Here is a 17,207-nt window from a genome sequence, read left to right on the forward strand (position 1 = left end):
AGCTGTAGCACTTGTTAGTTCTCAGAAATCCACCTGTGTCCAAATCATGATTATATGGGTATGTTGTAATAAATATTAATCAGAGTGATATTAAACTGTCGGTTGTCTTGAGCACAGCTCAGCAGCAATACGTCTGTGAAGTCTGAAGTTGATCGTGTGAACAGCTGTCGACATAATCAAATGACAGAGAGACATAGATTCCTCTGGTCTACAGGGGATTTCCTATTTGCGTCACCAGCTTGTCCCGCCCCTTACCACTGCATCCTTAGCTATACAGCCACTGTACTTACTGCACACTCGGCCACCTGCACAGCTTCATCACAAGCCCGCAGTAAGTCCTGGGCAAAGTTGGCCCGAGAAGGTCAAAATACTGGGTCCTTCATTCCTCGAGAATGGAAGGCCCCATTCCCAAGCAAGCCTTTGAAATTATACAGCTTGGCTCCTCTTTCTAACGAAGAGAACAAAAACCTTGACCTCACTCTCTACATTCAAAGTAAGATCTTAAGTCAAACTTAGAAATTCACACCTTCTACACATCTCTCAAATAATGAGCACATTCATAGGAATCTTAAGGGCTGTAAGTACGTGCATGATTCAATCTGAGCAGGCAAGCTTTAAAATGTAATGAGACGATGACTGGTAATTGTACGGCATGTTGTTTTGTGATGGTGATGTATCACTGGAGCATAAGTGATACAATCACAAGTCTTGCGTGTGTGTTTGTGTTTAAGAACGCTGACCAGGGCCTATTTACTGCCAGGTGAAGCAACTAATTAAATATCAGAGGGCAGGCAAGCTCAGTTCCATCGCTCCCTCCAACGTTAACTAGGACCACAGCCACGGGTCAGAGCCCTTACAGACTGACGGAGGCAAGTTTCAAGGAATAGGAAAAAGAAGCAGAGAGAAAGGGTGAGGCTGGGCGAAGGGTGGTGCTTTAGTACATAACCAGTGAGCCCTCTGGAATGCCCCCTTTCTGTTTCAAGTTTCACCTCTGAACTACCTATGAGAGAATAAAGTTGCTTTACAGATACTCAGAAGGATTAGAGAATGCTCACCTCACCACATGCTGTGTCACTGACTGTGTGTGTGTGTGTGTCAGGAGCTGCTGGTGGTGGTGGTGAAGGATACTGTGGGAAAAGCCCAGAGCTTTTTCAACGTGTACCTCCCTCTTTCATTGACAAGTGAGGCGCAGTAACAGCTAATCGATGGCTAGTGAATTCCCTGTCCACCCCCCACGCCAGGTTGATCAATATTCCTGGCAATTAGAATCCCCTATCTGCATGGCTGTAGGGACCTTGGGGTGGCTCGCCAGCCCACAAACACCCAATTTAGTCCTCAGCCTATCACTTAATTACTAAATCCTCCCTAATGCCTATTGGCAGGTGGCGAGCATACTCACAGCAGCCCCAGTGGCTGAGTGAACACGAGACCTTTGGCAAGGTGCTGGTTAAGATGCTCCAGTCCCACTTCAGCTGGCCACTTAAACATCTGATTTCACACATGGGTCCCGACCTGAAGTGACCCGCCTATTGAGCGCCTGGCCCACACACAGTCCAGATGGATGGTGAGGAATGGGATGGCAACAGGATGGGTGGAGGGGAGGGGACGCAGGACACCAAGAGTCCTCACACAGCTGCCTGCCACTAGTTGCATCCGTGCACGGCACATCAGGGTTTGTAAGCGCCCACACATCAGGTGATTTCCTGGTGTTTGTCATGCTGAGAAGGGATAGCATGAAATATACATTAAACGCAGTCTTGTGACAATTCAAATTTTAACAGCTCTGACAGATGCAAATATGTCAGGCTTATGCTCTAAACACTGTAGGGAACAGTCTACCTGTAGCTCTGCAGCTGCTCAGTGTTCACAACCTCAGTTGCTGCAGATGCCCACCTGCTAACAACAAAGTCCTCCTCTCCTGTAAAGCCAGTTACTGGGAGGGTATATGCACAAACACAGACATCTAAAATGAAACTTCTACAAAAAAAAATAAAAAAATAAATGCTCTCTCACACAAACACACTCCCTAATAACACATTTGTCCCTGCAGTGCACATTTCCTTTGTCACACTTTAAAGCACGTTTACAAAGTAGCCAGGCAACTTTTGCTGTTTTTCAATAATTCGAAGTACAGTTTTTTGTTTGTAATAAAATAATAAGTCTATGCCTGTATTTACTTTTTTCCCAGAGTCCGTATTTTAGGATCCATTTGATGTGCATAATAGTATGTTTTCATAGCAAATTTTTTTGAGACAGTATGTTGAGTAGTTTAGTCGTGTGTGTTACACAAAAGCCCTTGAACTGTAAACTGGCGGATCATACACAGGCGAATATCTCACATAATGTATGGAAAGCCTTTCTGGATGGTTCAAAAGAAAAGAACAGAGGGAAAACAACAGATGTGTCTGACAACTTTTCTACAAAAAGACTTTCCGCACAGCTGACTGTGAACAATCCCAGTGGAGGAATAAAGACAAATCCGATGGAATGTGATGTGTGACCCACAGAAAAAATGCCTTGAGTTATTGCAACACAAACCAATGATAACTTTAGGACAATATCTGCTCTATTAGGCAAAGTGACCCCCTGCACTATTTACCCACATCTTTGGTCTTCCTTAGGACCCTGAGTATGCTGAGGGGACGCCATGCTGGGTCACTCCAGCTGCTGGCTGCTGGGCCTGATTCCTGTGTTTTCAACAGATCAATCACGCGCAGTAGTTCATCCACTATTCTGCTGTGGAGGAGATGAGAGGACATTATTATAGTGTGTGAGTAAGTATAATTGCAAATGTTGGGAATGACTGTATAACACAAGTACATGTCCCAGCTGGTCTCTGCTCCGTTTCAGTGGTTTGGATGTGAGCAGTCACCAGGTCTTGCTCCGGTGTGGTGACCCTCCGCTGCAGACACATTATCTCCTGCTGACTACACCGACCCCTCCACCTGCAGCCGATTCCCCTGCCACAACAAGGTACCACACCGCAACTCTACACAAGAATCCACTATGTAACCTCATACAATTTTATGACGTGTGAAAATAGTTTAGAGTATCATTTAATAAACAATAAATCTTTTGCAAATGCAAACCTACCAGACAGCCATTTCTGAGCGGGTTGAGTTTGGACACCTCTCCTTAGTTGACACACCTCTGCAAGATGCATACTCTACTCCAGGATGCCTTGGGCACACTGCTCCGGGGTCTGGGTTAGAGCCTGCCAACATGCAAGCATGTACGCACACACACACAAAGCTGTCACTTTCCTGTCACAAACCCCTGGAAATGGCCTGAGGTGAGGTAAGGATAGGTGCCCCGAGCTTTACAGATCCTCTTGAAGGACAGAGCAGAGAGGTGCACTGCACTCACTCAGCTGCCTGGCCCTAATTTGGTATTTCCACAAAGATGACATATCAGGGAGAGCAGGAAATGTCCCGGGTCGACAGAGAACAGCTTCCTGACAGGTGTCACCTCCAATCTGCACAGTCCTGCCTCTGATGTGTTAACTATTCAATTAACCGGCACATCGCGGTGAGTTGGTGCCAGCACCTAATTACCTAGGAGACCCTGCCTGTGAATGGAGTGAAATATGTGCATGCGTGTGTGTGGATGACAGGTCACACATCATGTTACAGTTGAGGGTTCTTCTCCCTCTGAACCACCTTGACATTCACACAGAATATGGGGTTTGGAGTGTGTGCATGTGTTTGAGAGGAAGAGAAGGGCAGGATGTTCCCTTTCCCTCCTCAGTCACTCCTCTCCCTCTTTCAGCACCAACCAATATTGCAAGAAATAAGGCTTTTTACTTTGAATAAAATATGAGTGCAAACATGAAATGAAAATAAAAACAGTTTCATTTAGCATGTTTAAAAAAATTACTCCTGCCAAGTGGCCCCTTCATCTCACACCATTAAAATAACGAGGTGTCACTGAGCTCTACTTCCATAGCTCCAGTGTTGACACCCATCAAGACAAATCTATATTTCATGGCCACTTACAGATGTATAAATAGCCAAATGAGGTGTGCTAACCATCTATAAAGCAGCACTAAAAGGTTGCCAGAAGATGGCGAGTGTCATGAGCCAGTTGTGCCGGTAATCAATCTGGGGTGAGGGAAGAGGAGAGGGGAGAAGAGTAGAGGAGAGGAGTGGGCTGCATTGCATGGCTAAGAGGCGAGGCACAACACGGCGCAACAAGCACGGCAGTAAATCACATCTGCACGGCACGCTGGCCCCACTGACACGCAGCCACTTCAACTGACATGGGGCTTGCGCGACAGCCTGATGGATCACCACACTACACTCCATTAAAGGCAAACGGGCACGACAAGCACTGACATAACAAACAATTAGTCACTGCTGTGGGTATGGGCCTTACACGCCTTGGGCCTGGCTGGTGATGGGCACTCACCCCACTCCTTGGGCACTGAGGAACAAAGGAGCTGGTTCTCTTGCAATATCAAAACTGTGCCAGAACATTTATGATCATAAAAAGCACCCAGTCTAGGATTTTTCAATTCTGACTTCAACATCTTTGTCTTTACTGTCCAACAAAGGGGAACTCGATCATGTGGACAACAGGTGTCGCTGCATTTGGGAACTATTCAGGCCCCTGAATAGTCCCCAACATTTGTTTATGTAGCAGCGGGCGGAACGGTGGTGCAGTGGTTGGCACTGTCAACCTCACAATAAGAAGGGTCTGGGTTCCAACCAGCTGGCTGGCCATGGCCTGTCTCTGTGGGTGTTCTCCCTGTGACTGTGTTGGTTTTCACCAGGTACTTCAGCTTCCTCGCACAGTCCAAAGACACGCAGCTAGGTTAATTGGAGACTCTAAATTGACCGCCAGTGACACAAGTATCCAGACACTTTGCTCCACCTAACATTTAGCTCGGGTGCCTCCCATTTTTCCCTGATTATCTTCGTGATGATATCTTTAGCTCCTGTGAATGTGTTTGTTCAATGTTTCTTACTACTGCTACCAAGGCAGAGTCAATGGTGTACATATGTTCTCATGTTACAGCAGGTTGTTGCTACAGCTGACAGCTTTTAGCATCACATTTTCTCCTCTGAACCTTGGTAGAGGTTAACATTGGTTAAGAGGCACTCCACTTCCTGTCAGGAACCTGGAGCCTTCATCTGCTTTGTGTCATCCTTTCTTATCACAAATGCAGGCTACTCTTCACGTGCCACTAAGTTTACCTTACACATTTGATTCTGAATAAAACTTTGAGAGATGTGGTTGTAGATCCACAGAAACCTCCACAGACATTGCCTTTCTTGTTTCAGCTTCACATATACCAGGCTACACAATCATCTTGTTCTTGTACTTTGTATTAGTGAATTAAATACTCACAAGACATACTCAATTTCACAACAGGCTGTACACTGGAGCAGTTTTAACTTTAACTGAAGGATGCTAAACACAAATCCTCTTGAAACAACTAAATCTTCAATAAATATGATTCATTATCATATGCGGTCCACCTTTGCTCAGGTAATATACCAGTATTTAGTGTGGAGGCTAGTTTTATGTTGCACACAAACAACTTTGGCTCTTGACCCAACAACTAAAAAAATGTTATAACATTTTTTACTTTAAAAAAAAGAAAGTAAAAGTTGTTATTTATATTCTGTTCTGTGGTAAACATGACAGGGGGCAGGAGTTGCATTAAATTGCAGGTCGTCTTTGAGAATTAAGATCGTTTTGATGTCTCCAGCAAGCGCCTCAATCCACTTACCCACACAGGTACTCTAATAGAGAGTAGATCTACGTTCAGGTATCAAGAGGACAAACCCTGGACCTTCTGCACTTCCTGTGAAGATCATAACCAGTGCATTAATATACAGATGAACACGGTACAGCAAAGAACACAAACAAGTGCTCAAATTATAGAGGCCACAGGTTGTAACTCATACGAGCCAACTGATTAACTGTCTGCGCTGTGTGTAACCCACTGGAGGAGTGGTGAGTGTGAGGGACATGTATATGTATGTGTCTGTGCGATTAAGAGCTTTTGTGTTGTTAATCGAGGTCTGGCTTAAGAGTTTGACATTCAGAGATTCCACTGGGCAGGGGTCGGACGACCGGGGTTGAAGACTTAGGGATTTGTTGTGTCTGTTTTTACAGGTTTATTGTCGAGTAGAAAATGAGTGTGAATCTAAGTGTGTATGGAGCAGCACCTCTACACTCCAATCACGGCTGGAGGTGAGCTCCCCATCAGACCTTTAGCCACCTCCACTCTACTGCTGGTCTCCACTGGGCACAACCACACACACACACACACACACACACCTCTCCCTCAACATGACATTCCATCAGTGCTCTGAGATGATTTTTCCTCTTTGTCTCACCACAGGTTTGTGTACAATGGCTTCAGAAAGCAATCACAGCAACAGTGCAAATAAAATATTCCCCGCCCCAATACACCACCGTGCACTGTTGACACAAGGCAGGTACGGTCCATGGATTCATGCTGTTGATGCAAAATAGTGACCCTACCATCTGCAGCCTCAGCAGAAATTTCAATTCTTCAGACCAGGCTACGTTTTTCCACTCAACTAGTCAGTGTTGGTGAGCCTGCGCCAACTGCAGCCTCAGATTTCTGTTCTTGGCTGACAGGCTGACACGGTCTTCATTTGTTGTCGCCTCAATGTTCAACATGTTGAGCATTCTGCGATGCTTTTCTGTGTTGCATATAGTTGTTATAAGTTCTCTCATCAACAACGCGTTTTCCAATCGCAGAACTGCCCCTCATTGGACGTTGGAGTGTGAAAACCCCTTCCTATGAAAATCCTTTCTTACAGTATAACACCAAATTCTCTGCCTGCCTCTGAAGGATTCTCCACTGCCAGATATGATGCCCTCTGCTCGTTTTACTGTCAAGCATTTTCTCGATATGCCCCCCCCCCCCCCCCGTATGGCAGCAGTGACTGCGATCAATGGAAATCAACAGAAGCACTTAGTGAGGTTGTCGGCCAGAGTATCTGTTTGTTATCTGACTGAATAAGAAGGCAGGGCGATACAAGAATGAATAATAGAGTGTAAGAGTGTCAACAACTACAAGGAATTTTCCCAATAACTTGTTGGTCTCCTGCCTCACACTCCTGTCTTTACACACAGCTGCTACTCAGCTCCATCTGAATTTCAACACAACATCTGACACTCCCTCTCCTCTTTGCAGCTAATCGGCCCGTTGTTTTTAGCAATATTCAAACCAAACCCAGCCTATCTTGCTATCCTCACAGCGGCCTGTCCACTAAACAGCACAGCTTCTAAAGAGCTGCAAGGCTACATCCTCACAGGATGCACACTTAAGCACACTTCAGTCTAATATAGGAATAGTTGAGCTGGGGATGTCAATTTGTGTTTCTGTATTAGCACAGTTGTGCTCTGGCACAAAGTGAATATCGAAGCTCAGTGCGACATCACTTTCTCGCGCCTCCTGCTGGCTAGACCACTGCAACAGCAATGAAACTAGAGTCTGTGTTGTGCTCTGGTATGAACCTATTTGCGTTAGGGCAAGTGGTGGTATGGAGTGTGAGTACCGGTGGGGATTCAGAGACAGATGTGTACCTACTATCTCCCTACAGCTCCACTGGCACCTTAATGACACCAGCTCTAGTGAACATTAGATTATTAGACTCCAGAGTACAATATCCCAGACTGGATAATATTGTTTTTTCCTCGGGCTGATGATGTATTACAAAAATAAGGAATAGTGTAACAGATGTCTCTCGGGGTAAAAATAATAAATCACACAGACTTGTAACATGGTTGGGAAATATGCGCCCACAAACACACCCACATCCACAAAACATTCAGTGATTCATTTAGTCTCTTTATTCCAACTGAGCGGCAAGCCAGAAGAGGAAATGAGACAGAGAAATGGGGGAAAAGGCGAATAGTGTGCATTTAACTTGCAAAAATGATTAAGGCCTTGGTTCTAATTGTGTTGTTTTAAACGACGCTGATCTGATAACGACTTCATTAGTGACTCCGTGTAATAATGACTCCCAGGGTTTGAAGAAAGAGGAATAAATACAGACAAAAAGAGTGTATGTGTGTGTATGACACTGTGATGAGACAGAGGAAGGAACAAATGCACCGAATCAGGGTGAGACTGACTCACCATAGATACAAACCTAAACACACACAAAAATGGAAGAAAATGATACATGCAGATAAATCGCCACCGAAGGCTGAGCAGGATGTATATAATAATAACAGGAGAACAGACATGGCTAAAGAGAGGTGTGTGTGTGTGTGTGTGTGTGTGTGCGTGTCCTCTCTTATGCAGAAGGGGACTGCTTGAGAAGGGGAGAGGTCTAATCCATAATATGGCAGCTCGCTGCATGGCTGCATACATTACTGCATCAATCAGCGCTAAGCTGCAGTGTAATTTTCTAACTCCCTATTTCTCTCCCTACCCCATCACACAGACAACACCCCATGGCTATTTCTGATGAGATTCAGAGCTGGAGAGCGGGAATGAAGGTGAGGAGGGGGAAGGGTGTTTATGGTGCAACCTACCTTCCTCTCCTTCTATCCATCCAGCCTCCTGATTAATTTCCAACTAGATTGCTTGGCTAGCAATACTATTAGCATAAAATTTCCATGGATCAAGTCCAGCTATGAAAACCTTTCATCAAGTTACTTGTCAAACACAAAATTTAAAATCTTATTTTGTTTGTAATATAATTTTCATAGTAGGGGTGTGATGGGGAGAGGAATCAGGAGCTACAATGTGTCTGTCAACGACATGGTGGTGGGGGGGGGTATCACAAGATTGTTGTTCTAAAGATAAATGGAGTCATCAATCAACATTAAAAAAAGCACCAGGTTTGGAATGAGATTCTGTATTAGCAGGAACTCGTAGGCACGCATGCGTGCACGTCTGCATACATGTTCACATGCAGCAGTGGGCCCAGGAGCCAAGGTCAGTGCTGGATGAATGGTGGGTTTCCATCATAGACCAAATATAAAGATGGACCACATGACAGCTCCCCAAAAGTGAAACTTAACCCTCTTGATCGCCCCCTAGTGGCTGGTTGCAGTGTTGGTCATACACCCCACCTTCACCTTATTAGTGAATGGGACCAAACTCAAAAGTCAAAATAATTGTTAAATACCAATTTTCTCAAAGGTGGTTTCTTTAATTTTAGGTAATTGGTTTTAATTAGATAATCGATAATATAAACCAGGATCGAACGTCATGATTGACAGCGATTGGTCAAGCTAGTGCATCAACGGGGCCTTGATAACGCAGCTCAACTCCACAATCACTACTGTGCAGACTCTGGCTCTAAATGACGTTAAACCTGTATGATAACAGCACAACTCCTGTATCCAAGATATTTTGGCTCAATTTGTGTACAACGGGAGGAAGTGGAGACGTGTTGTCCGTCTTTATATACAGTCTGTGGTTTGCATCAGCAGGCTTGATCTAAACTCTGGGACAAAACAAAACATGAGAGATCTGGTCAATCTCTCATCTTCTGGTGCGTTGAGGCAGTGGCAGCAGTCATGCATTTGCATTCAACACTACACAAGGAAAATCACTGCACAAACACGCAAAATACTTGTCAATATGCTACTACTCTTTGACAGCCAGCACAATATATAATTCTATCCACTACTTTAATTACAAAATGTGCAACACTGTCACTGGTGCCTCTCCCAAAGAGCCACACTCCACCATTAATTATGAAAAATAAGGAAGGAGAGCAGGGGGAGGGGGTTTATTTTAATAAGGATACAAAATCAATGCAATTTAATCAATCTAAGCTAATTAAAAAAAAGCTATATTGTGAAACAATCAAGGTGCATAAACAAGATTAAAATAAATGAACTGTGCCGAGAGAGGCGTGCTCTAATTAAATGATACAAATTGTCATTCCATGGCTGTGCGCTGTTTGTTGACACCTTGAAGAAGAGGGCGTGACACGCCTGACCACCCTCATGAGGCCCACTCCTACCGCATCTTTAACAGGATTCATTAGACTGAGGGCACGTGGGAAGGTTCGTCTTGGGCCGACTGCAGACTAATAATCATTATCTGGTGAACAAAGTGTAGCATTAAGCAGCGAAAGAGCCAAATATTTCCTGCAGAAGTTAGTGTTGACTACAAATGGAGTAATAAGGGTGAATAATAGACATGCAATCGCTAGAAACACCTAAATAATGTTGCTCAGTGATTGCTGGATGTGACCATATCGACTCAATATGATATTGATATGATAATGTGTAAGTGTCTGTAAACATGGCTGTAAAGGCAGAGGAGGCAAACATTCAAACATTCAGTGGACTTAAACAACATACTTTTCCATAAGAACAGTTAAAATTGTTTGAGTTAAAACTTTTGTCTACCCAGTGCTATTATGTTTTTCAAAATACTTAAATTTTTGATAAAGTTAAAAATTGGTCAATGAGTTTACAGACTATTGAAGGGACATTTTGGCTTAATTTTCATTAGCATCTCAGTAAACAGTAAACCCCGACCTGACACAAAGAACCCCTTGGCTGCTGCCACAGATGGAATCTTAGGAAACACTAGGTGACCCCAAGAGCAGGTTTATGTACATGTCTGTTGAAGATGTTCATATATAAGCAGAGATTACTTTACCTTTCCTGCAAAAACTGTTCTCGGCTTCACAAGTTTTTGACCAGTCGGCAGATTGTTCAACGCCAGCTTCAGGGTAGGCAACTGCCAGGAACACAGGTAAAAAGAGACACACACAAACAAAAGGTTGAAGGCCACACCCGTGACTAAATTAATCACTGATTATGATTACAGATGCACAAAGAAAAAAAGCAAATCTGTTTTCCCTTTTTACATCTGATGCTAATTGGAATTCTATGACGATTAGTAGGTTGTGACACAAGGCTCAAGTCGGTGCCACAGAGACAAACACGCATGTATGCTCATCCCCGTGCACAAACACTCATTTAATGTTCAGTGAATCGTTATCACTTATCGGGAATAATTGCTGCAGGTTTGTGCAAGTGTGAAATTGAACAAAATCCCACTCCATATAAATAAAGAAAACATAGTGAGCATACAATAACGCAGGGAGGCCAGGGGAGCGTGAAGGCGTGGATACAACCAAAGGCAACCACAGCCTATTATGTGCTTTCTCTATCTGAAACTCTGCTTCCAGTCCAACTTGTGGAGTGCTCTCTGAGTGTTCAGAAAACGTCCTCACATTTTACTGCACGTCACCTTAACTCGGCCCGCAGAGCAGATCAATTGTAACTTTGGGAAGTCACATACAGAATCGGTGTCATCCTCCTGTGTTGACGGTGCTTCCTCCACCTCTCAGCTTCAACTCACTTGTCTCTCTTTCTGTCTGTCTTCTTCTTCCTGCTGACCCGTCTGCTTGGATGAAAATGACATCATCTGGTAAATCTAAGAAAACACCACATAAAGCAATTACTAACAAGCCTGATGTGCCACCCCCTCCTTTCCCTTTGTGTAGGGAAGGGAGAGTGGGGCCAAGTGCCCTTCAGCAAAAATGAATTTTCCAATTTCAGTTAGTTCTTCCATGAATAAATAAACAAATGAATAATTGAAAGGAGCAACATAAATAAATAACATCACAAACATTTCACCGGTACTCATAAGTATTCTGCAGATAACTTGGGCTGCATGCTAATGATAAAAACAGTACATGTAGCAGGGTTGAGATGCATTATTCACCACTCTAGTCTAACCAAAATTAAATAAATAAAAATCTCTCAAGGAACTCAAAACATCCTCTCAGCATTGAAGTGACAGGCCTGTCCCATTTATAACACACAAGGACACTGTGGAAAACAAATAACTGACCAGTCGGATGCAAGAGGGAATAAATAAACCAGCGAGGCACTGGCAGCCATTGACAGGAGCTCCAAAATTTCAGAAAGTCATTAGGAGGGGGGAAAAAAACTTCCAAGAGCTTGAAAAGAAACAATATTTTCTAAGTTCTACAGAAAAGGTAATATGACAAGTGGAATTTTTCCCCCCTGCACAGTTGGACACTACTTGAAAACAGACATTTAATTGAGACACGCAGGGGCAACAGTGTGACTTGGTTTGTAGTAAGGTATAATCAGAAGTAGATATTTCATGAATCATGTTGCTTGACTTCTTATTGTCTGCATTAAAGTGATTGGTCACTTGTTTGAATGCCATGATGAAAATGGTTATTATAGTCAGCTGACGCTGATGATGTGCCAAAGTGGAGCTGTTGGAGCCTGATCTTGTAGGTTCATTAGTTACCTTGGAAACATCAGGTTGACAGAGAAAATAAATTATCTTCAGCACTGTTCCCATTCCATTTTTCAGGTCCACATCTAGACGCATCTCCATTTCACAACCCAACATCCTAATAAATAAAGGCCTCATTCTATCACAGCTAATACAGTCCTGATCTACAGAAACAGAGGTAGGTGAGGTGGGCCAATATTGAATGAGGAATTAAACAATGATTACTAATCTCATTGTATTAGAATAAAGAACAGCACAATTGGCAAAACACAGGGGAACGTTGCACTTTGCCCCCTGCGTGGCTCGTTTTCCACAAAGCTCATTAAGGGGAGACTATTAACATGCTTCCTAAGCACAACAAGTTAGTTAGAAACACAAGGCTCATATGCATTTTAACACCACACTTTTGAATGCCATCAAAGAAAAAAAACAAACTAATTCCCTCCGTGGTTCTGCTGATTGCAGTCTGATGTGGCACTGAAGTTAATTAGAACCCTGTGATCAGGGGTGATGAGAGAGTGACCACGCGAGGACGGAAGGGGTGACTGAAACCCAGCCCCTCACCCACAACGACTTCAATTCCCCCCTGAGCCTACTCATCATTACGGTCACAGGCTAGGTCATGTAATCCAGCCTTCTGCCATCGTCTTTCCCTCTCACAGTCTTCACCTGTCACTCGCCATGTCCTGCAGTCCAGACCGAGGCTTCTCTCTTCCTGCAGAGACCAGATCCGGACGACCAGACAGCTTCTCTACTTCAGCCAACTTAAGTCTCACTGCCTCAGAGGCAGTACGGAGGTGTGCTTTCCCTCCTGTGGCTCCCCATCCCACAGACATCCCAGGTCCATCTTCAGGGCGTGTTCATAATTTCCCAGCCTGGCTCTGGAGCTGGGCTAAGAAACCTGACAGTGCACAGAGGAGCAGGGTCAGCATGGGAGTTACTACAGCACAGTAATCTCCCATAGCAGTTATTAAGACTTCAGCCTCTGGTCAGTCAGAGGGTAAAATAGAGTATTATTTATGAATGTAATTTGCATTCATATCGGTTTGTACAATGATGTTTACGGTCAGAGATTTATTGAGTAACAACCAGGTTCCCTCACCCCAAATCCAGGTATGTAGACAAAATATGGTGTGTGAACTCTGTTGCCCTCTTGAGTCACAGTGTGCTCCCTCGACATTAAAACAACACGCCTGGAACAGCTCTGATAAGTTTTCACTAAAAGACACTCAAAGAGGGAGACCATTTTTATGAAGTGACAAACTCACTCAGTGACAGGATCAGCCCATAAAAGTCCGCGCGAATGAAATGAACAAGTCTTCGCCGGGCGTGAAAATATACGGCGGCACGCACCTCTGCAGACCCTTCTATTAATCAACCTGTCTGCACTTTGTTTTGAGAGTATTCTCGTCAAACCACCAGGGAAGCACTCAGCAGTAAGTGGCGCTTGGCTGTGCTTTGAAGGCCGTGGTTTATTGCCACATCCCAAAGCATAGCAAGACTGCGCTGTAAAAACACATCATCTCAGTGCTCAACACTTGCCTCCAGTTACACACCTCACACGCGGCTTTCGAGACTATCTTCACCACTGCTGGTCAAAGCTTAGCTGTCACAGTTAAACACAGTATAGGCCTCCGTTCCAAGTCACATCCTTGGCTTTGTCAGTGCAAATGGGCAATCCTCATCCTCATCCTCATCCTCAGCCATTTGAATCAAGGAACTAGTGATGACAAGAGAATAGGTTCACGTTTCACGAATAAGGACAGTTAAGGTCGTGCCTTTATAGCCCTCCACCCCAACACAAATGAAAAGGTACAAACAGCAGCATAGTAGGCAGACATCACAAGTAAGAAATTCCTGAAAACTCTTTCAATGGATGTTTAAAGATCATCTCCTGGGGTGAATTTAAGGCTGTTGCTCAGAGAGGCTTTATTACTGAAAGGTTAGTCTGGTCTTATCGCCCATCCCACTCCAAAAAGGTGAGGCCTTATTAACTGGACTTCTTTTTGACAGACCTCTCTGCGAGTATCAAGGCAGCAGCGGCACATGCATGTTTCTGAATGCGTTGCCGTGTATGGGATATACTGGTGGACGAATCCTGAGGGCTGTATCTTGTCCTTCAGTCGGCGCTCTTTAAATCTCTCCATTTCTTTTTATACATTACAAAACAGAGCCAAGCACACAAAGGCGCAGATTCAAACTTTTATTACCACTGAGCTGAGGCCCCTCATATGGAAAACGTGGTGCATTAATGTGACAGAAATGAAGTGGCTTTTCAGCAGTTCAATTGTGACGATTTCGTAAGGTTCGACAAGGTTTCTTCTTGTTTTCTTGAGTGGCAGGGCCAGGGACGCTGACCCCTCCCACGTTCTCCTTCCTCTTGAGTAAAGTGAGAGGCATCTAAAACTTTAACAAAACAAAGTGCCTCTTCTTGTTACCTGACCTCCTCAGGAATATCTCCTTTAATATTTCAATATAGGGACAGAGAGTGCAAGTAAAATTTAAAATGGAAGTAAATAAAGTGCTGAAATATTGAAGCGGAGGATATTTGTCGGCAGGGCAGTGGTGTAGTGGCAGAGTTGGCTGTGCAGGATAGTCTGCAGAGATTATACACATATAGAATTGTCCAACCTCATAATCATGAACCTAATGAACATTAGCTACACTAGGTCTATCCAGACATTCAAGGAGCCATTGTGTTACGAAAATGAAGCTGCAAATAAGAGCTTTAACAATAAATACCAAATAACATTGACCCTTCAAGCTGACACTAGTGAAGGCAGAGTAAACCAGGAGGAAGTGACTGCTCTTAAATTGGTGACCTCCTCTCTTTCACATTCTAGGAAGGAAGATATTACTTTGGACCTCTGTCTAAACACTAAGAAGGTATGTTTGAATGTAACATTCATTTTTCAAGGACCCAGAGATTGAAGGCTTTATTGCAGCAAAACCAGAGAATTAAAGAGCCTCTGACCTACAACATAAAGGCAGCATATGTGGCATAGCTGCAGCCCCTTCTTGAGGCAGGAGATGCTTTTTTTCTTTCTCTCAAAAGGAGGTGGTCAGTGAGTGTACTTGCACGCCCACAGCCTTCTCAGCCTTCACGGACTTTCTTCTGTGAGGTCAATGGAAAGAAAGGATGAATTGTAGCCCAAGGTACAAGTAATCATTTATATGTAGTGGAAAACCCTTCACTCTTTACCGAGGAGAAGAGTCACATGGATTCATGTGTATTAGCGTGTGTGGCTTCAGTCAATGGGAAGGCCACGGACCTTTCTTCGCAGCTCATGCCTCTCATCCTCCAGCAGCGTGTGTGGCCCGTCTATCTCCACCTGTAGCTCAGAAATCTGTTCTCCACTCAGCCTCTTCGCCTCGCCCTGCTCAACACACATACAGGGGAGAGGGAGCAGAGGTGAGGCGCACAGAGGATTGCAGCTGTCTGTTTTTAAAGGTGTCAGCACACCTTCCTTTTGCATAATACATATCACACCTCAGAGATGATCCATTAGCAGGTTACAGCAACAGAACCGAGCGGTAAACTGACGAGATATCGCAGAAGCTGGCGCGCGCACGCACACACGCACACACACACACACACGCACACACACTATATCCTGCACTTTTACTGCAGATGACAGAGTGGGATTGTCCCTGTGGGGCACACTCATGTGAAGATGCATTGAAAAGCACTTTTACTGTACTGACTTCTGTGCTTCAACGCCACAATGCCTCCGGAGAGAATGTAAAAGACAAAGTGTGTGAGAGAAAGAAAGAGAGAGAAATAGAGCGAGATGAACGCAGAGAGAGAGAGAGAGGCAGTGAGAAAAAGGGGGAAAAGGCAAGCCACCACACCCCCTTCACTTCCAGACACTGATTTATAATTTTAATATCTTTAATTTCCACAGCAGTGCCCATTTTCCAAATGTCATTTTCCAATTTATGTCAAACTGTGTGACCATTTTTCTTAATACAGCGTATGACAAGCGCGGTGGCAAGGCGGATATGCAATTCAGATTGAGTGTTTTACAGGCACAGCAGCAGACACACTAGGGTGTTTGTGTGTTTATCTTTATCAGTGTCTGCTCAGTATTTTGGAAGGGAAAGACTGGGAGCGTTATACACCAGGGAGAAATTGGATTCACTGCAAAATATGTGCCTTGGGGAACAAAACCATAATTCTGTCATAAATCTAATAATTACAGTTATCATAATAAGAATTACGATGGAGGCAATGATAATGTATTAAAATATGCATTAACATTAAGAGCTTGAAATGGAATGTGGGCTGGCTTTATGATCATTACATGAATATTGATGTTAATTAAAACAGAACCTCCCTTTTTATGTATCACTCTATCTTGTTGTAATGGTGCAGAGCCAGGTGAAGCCGGCTGCTTCACCCTGCAGGGGACACTGTGGAACTCCCGAGTCGAGTGTGCTATGGGGCCTTGAAGGTCGGCTCTTTCCATGTCACGTTCAATGAGTCTGGACAAAGTAATTTAATGCAAAGAAGCCTCCAAAAGCAGCATGTTGATCCAGATGTTTATGACATAAGCAGCAGCAGCAGCAGCAGTGATAAGAGTTGGTCGGGTTCCCCAAAAGACAGGGAAGGTGCTCAGTGCCTCCTCTACAATATCCTTTCACCAGGGAAACATGAGACCTTCCTTTGTGTAGGAAGGTACGAGACGCATTTTCTTAGAAATAACACAATATAATTTAGTTTAAATGGTCTTACTATATTACACAGTTGGTGACTAACATAATTAATCAATAATACGCCCTAACAAAAAATTCAGATGCCATAGCGAAAAATCCATTAATGTTTTAGTATTAAGAAGTTATTCACTTTATCCTGAAGTTTTTACAGTTTGTTCCAGTTGCATTCTTTCAACTTTATGTTGTTCTTTCTTTACTCCAATTACTGTTTTTCACTTTTCCTTTAGCCCACGAGTCACTTACCAGGAAA

General features: G+C 43.9%; 1 protein-coding gene across 37 annotated transcripts in view; it reads right to left on the minus strand.

Moving 5' to 3' along the window:
• Positions 1–17,207, minus strand: part of LOC118302538 — a 114,011-nt gene that overhangs the window by 13,388 nt on the left and 83,416 nt on the right. For 24 of the 37 annotated variants that reach the window (XR_004790583.1, XR_004790580.1, XR_004790582.1 and 21 more), the window contains 4 exons: positions 11,327–11,401; positions 10,619–10,699; positions 3,094–3,214; positions 2,604–2,736 (listed from right to left, as the gene is read on the minus strand). Coding sequence is in view for 20 of the 37 variants with exons in the window: in XM_035628749.2 (XP_035484642.1) it covers positions 2,604–2,736; positions 3,094–3,214; positions 10,619–10,699; positions 11,327–11,401 (410 nt within the window). In the remaining 17 variants the exon portion in view is untranslated. Of the gene's footprint in view, positions 1–2,602; positions 2,737–2,820; positions 2,990–3,093; positions 3,215–5,734; positions 5,810–9,720; positions 10,052–10,618; positions 10,700–11,326; positions 11,402–12,910; positions 13,143–13,797; positions 13,962–15,215; positions 15,357–15,443; positions 15,619–17,207 lie in introns of those variants that run through there. The other 13 variants (XR_007030607.1, XR_007030605.1, XR_007030606.1 and 10 more) reach the window with 8 other exon arrangements.

The sequence above is a fragment of the Scophthalmus maximus genome, chromosome 4, assembly GCF_022379125.1.
Source record: "Scophthalmus maximus strain ysfricsl-2021 chromosome 4, ASM2237912v1, whole genome shotgun sequence".
In the NCBI taxonomy this organism is placed as follows: Eukaryota; Metazoa; Chordata; class Actinopteri; order Pleuronectiformes; family Scophthalmidae; genus Scophthalmus; species Scophthalmus maximus.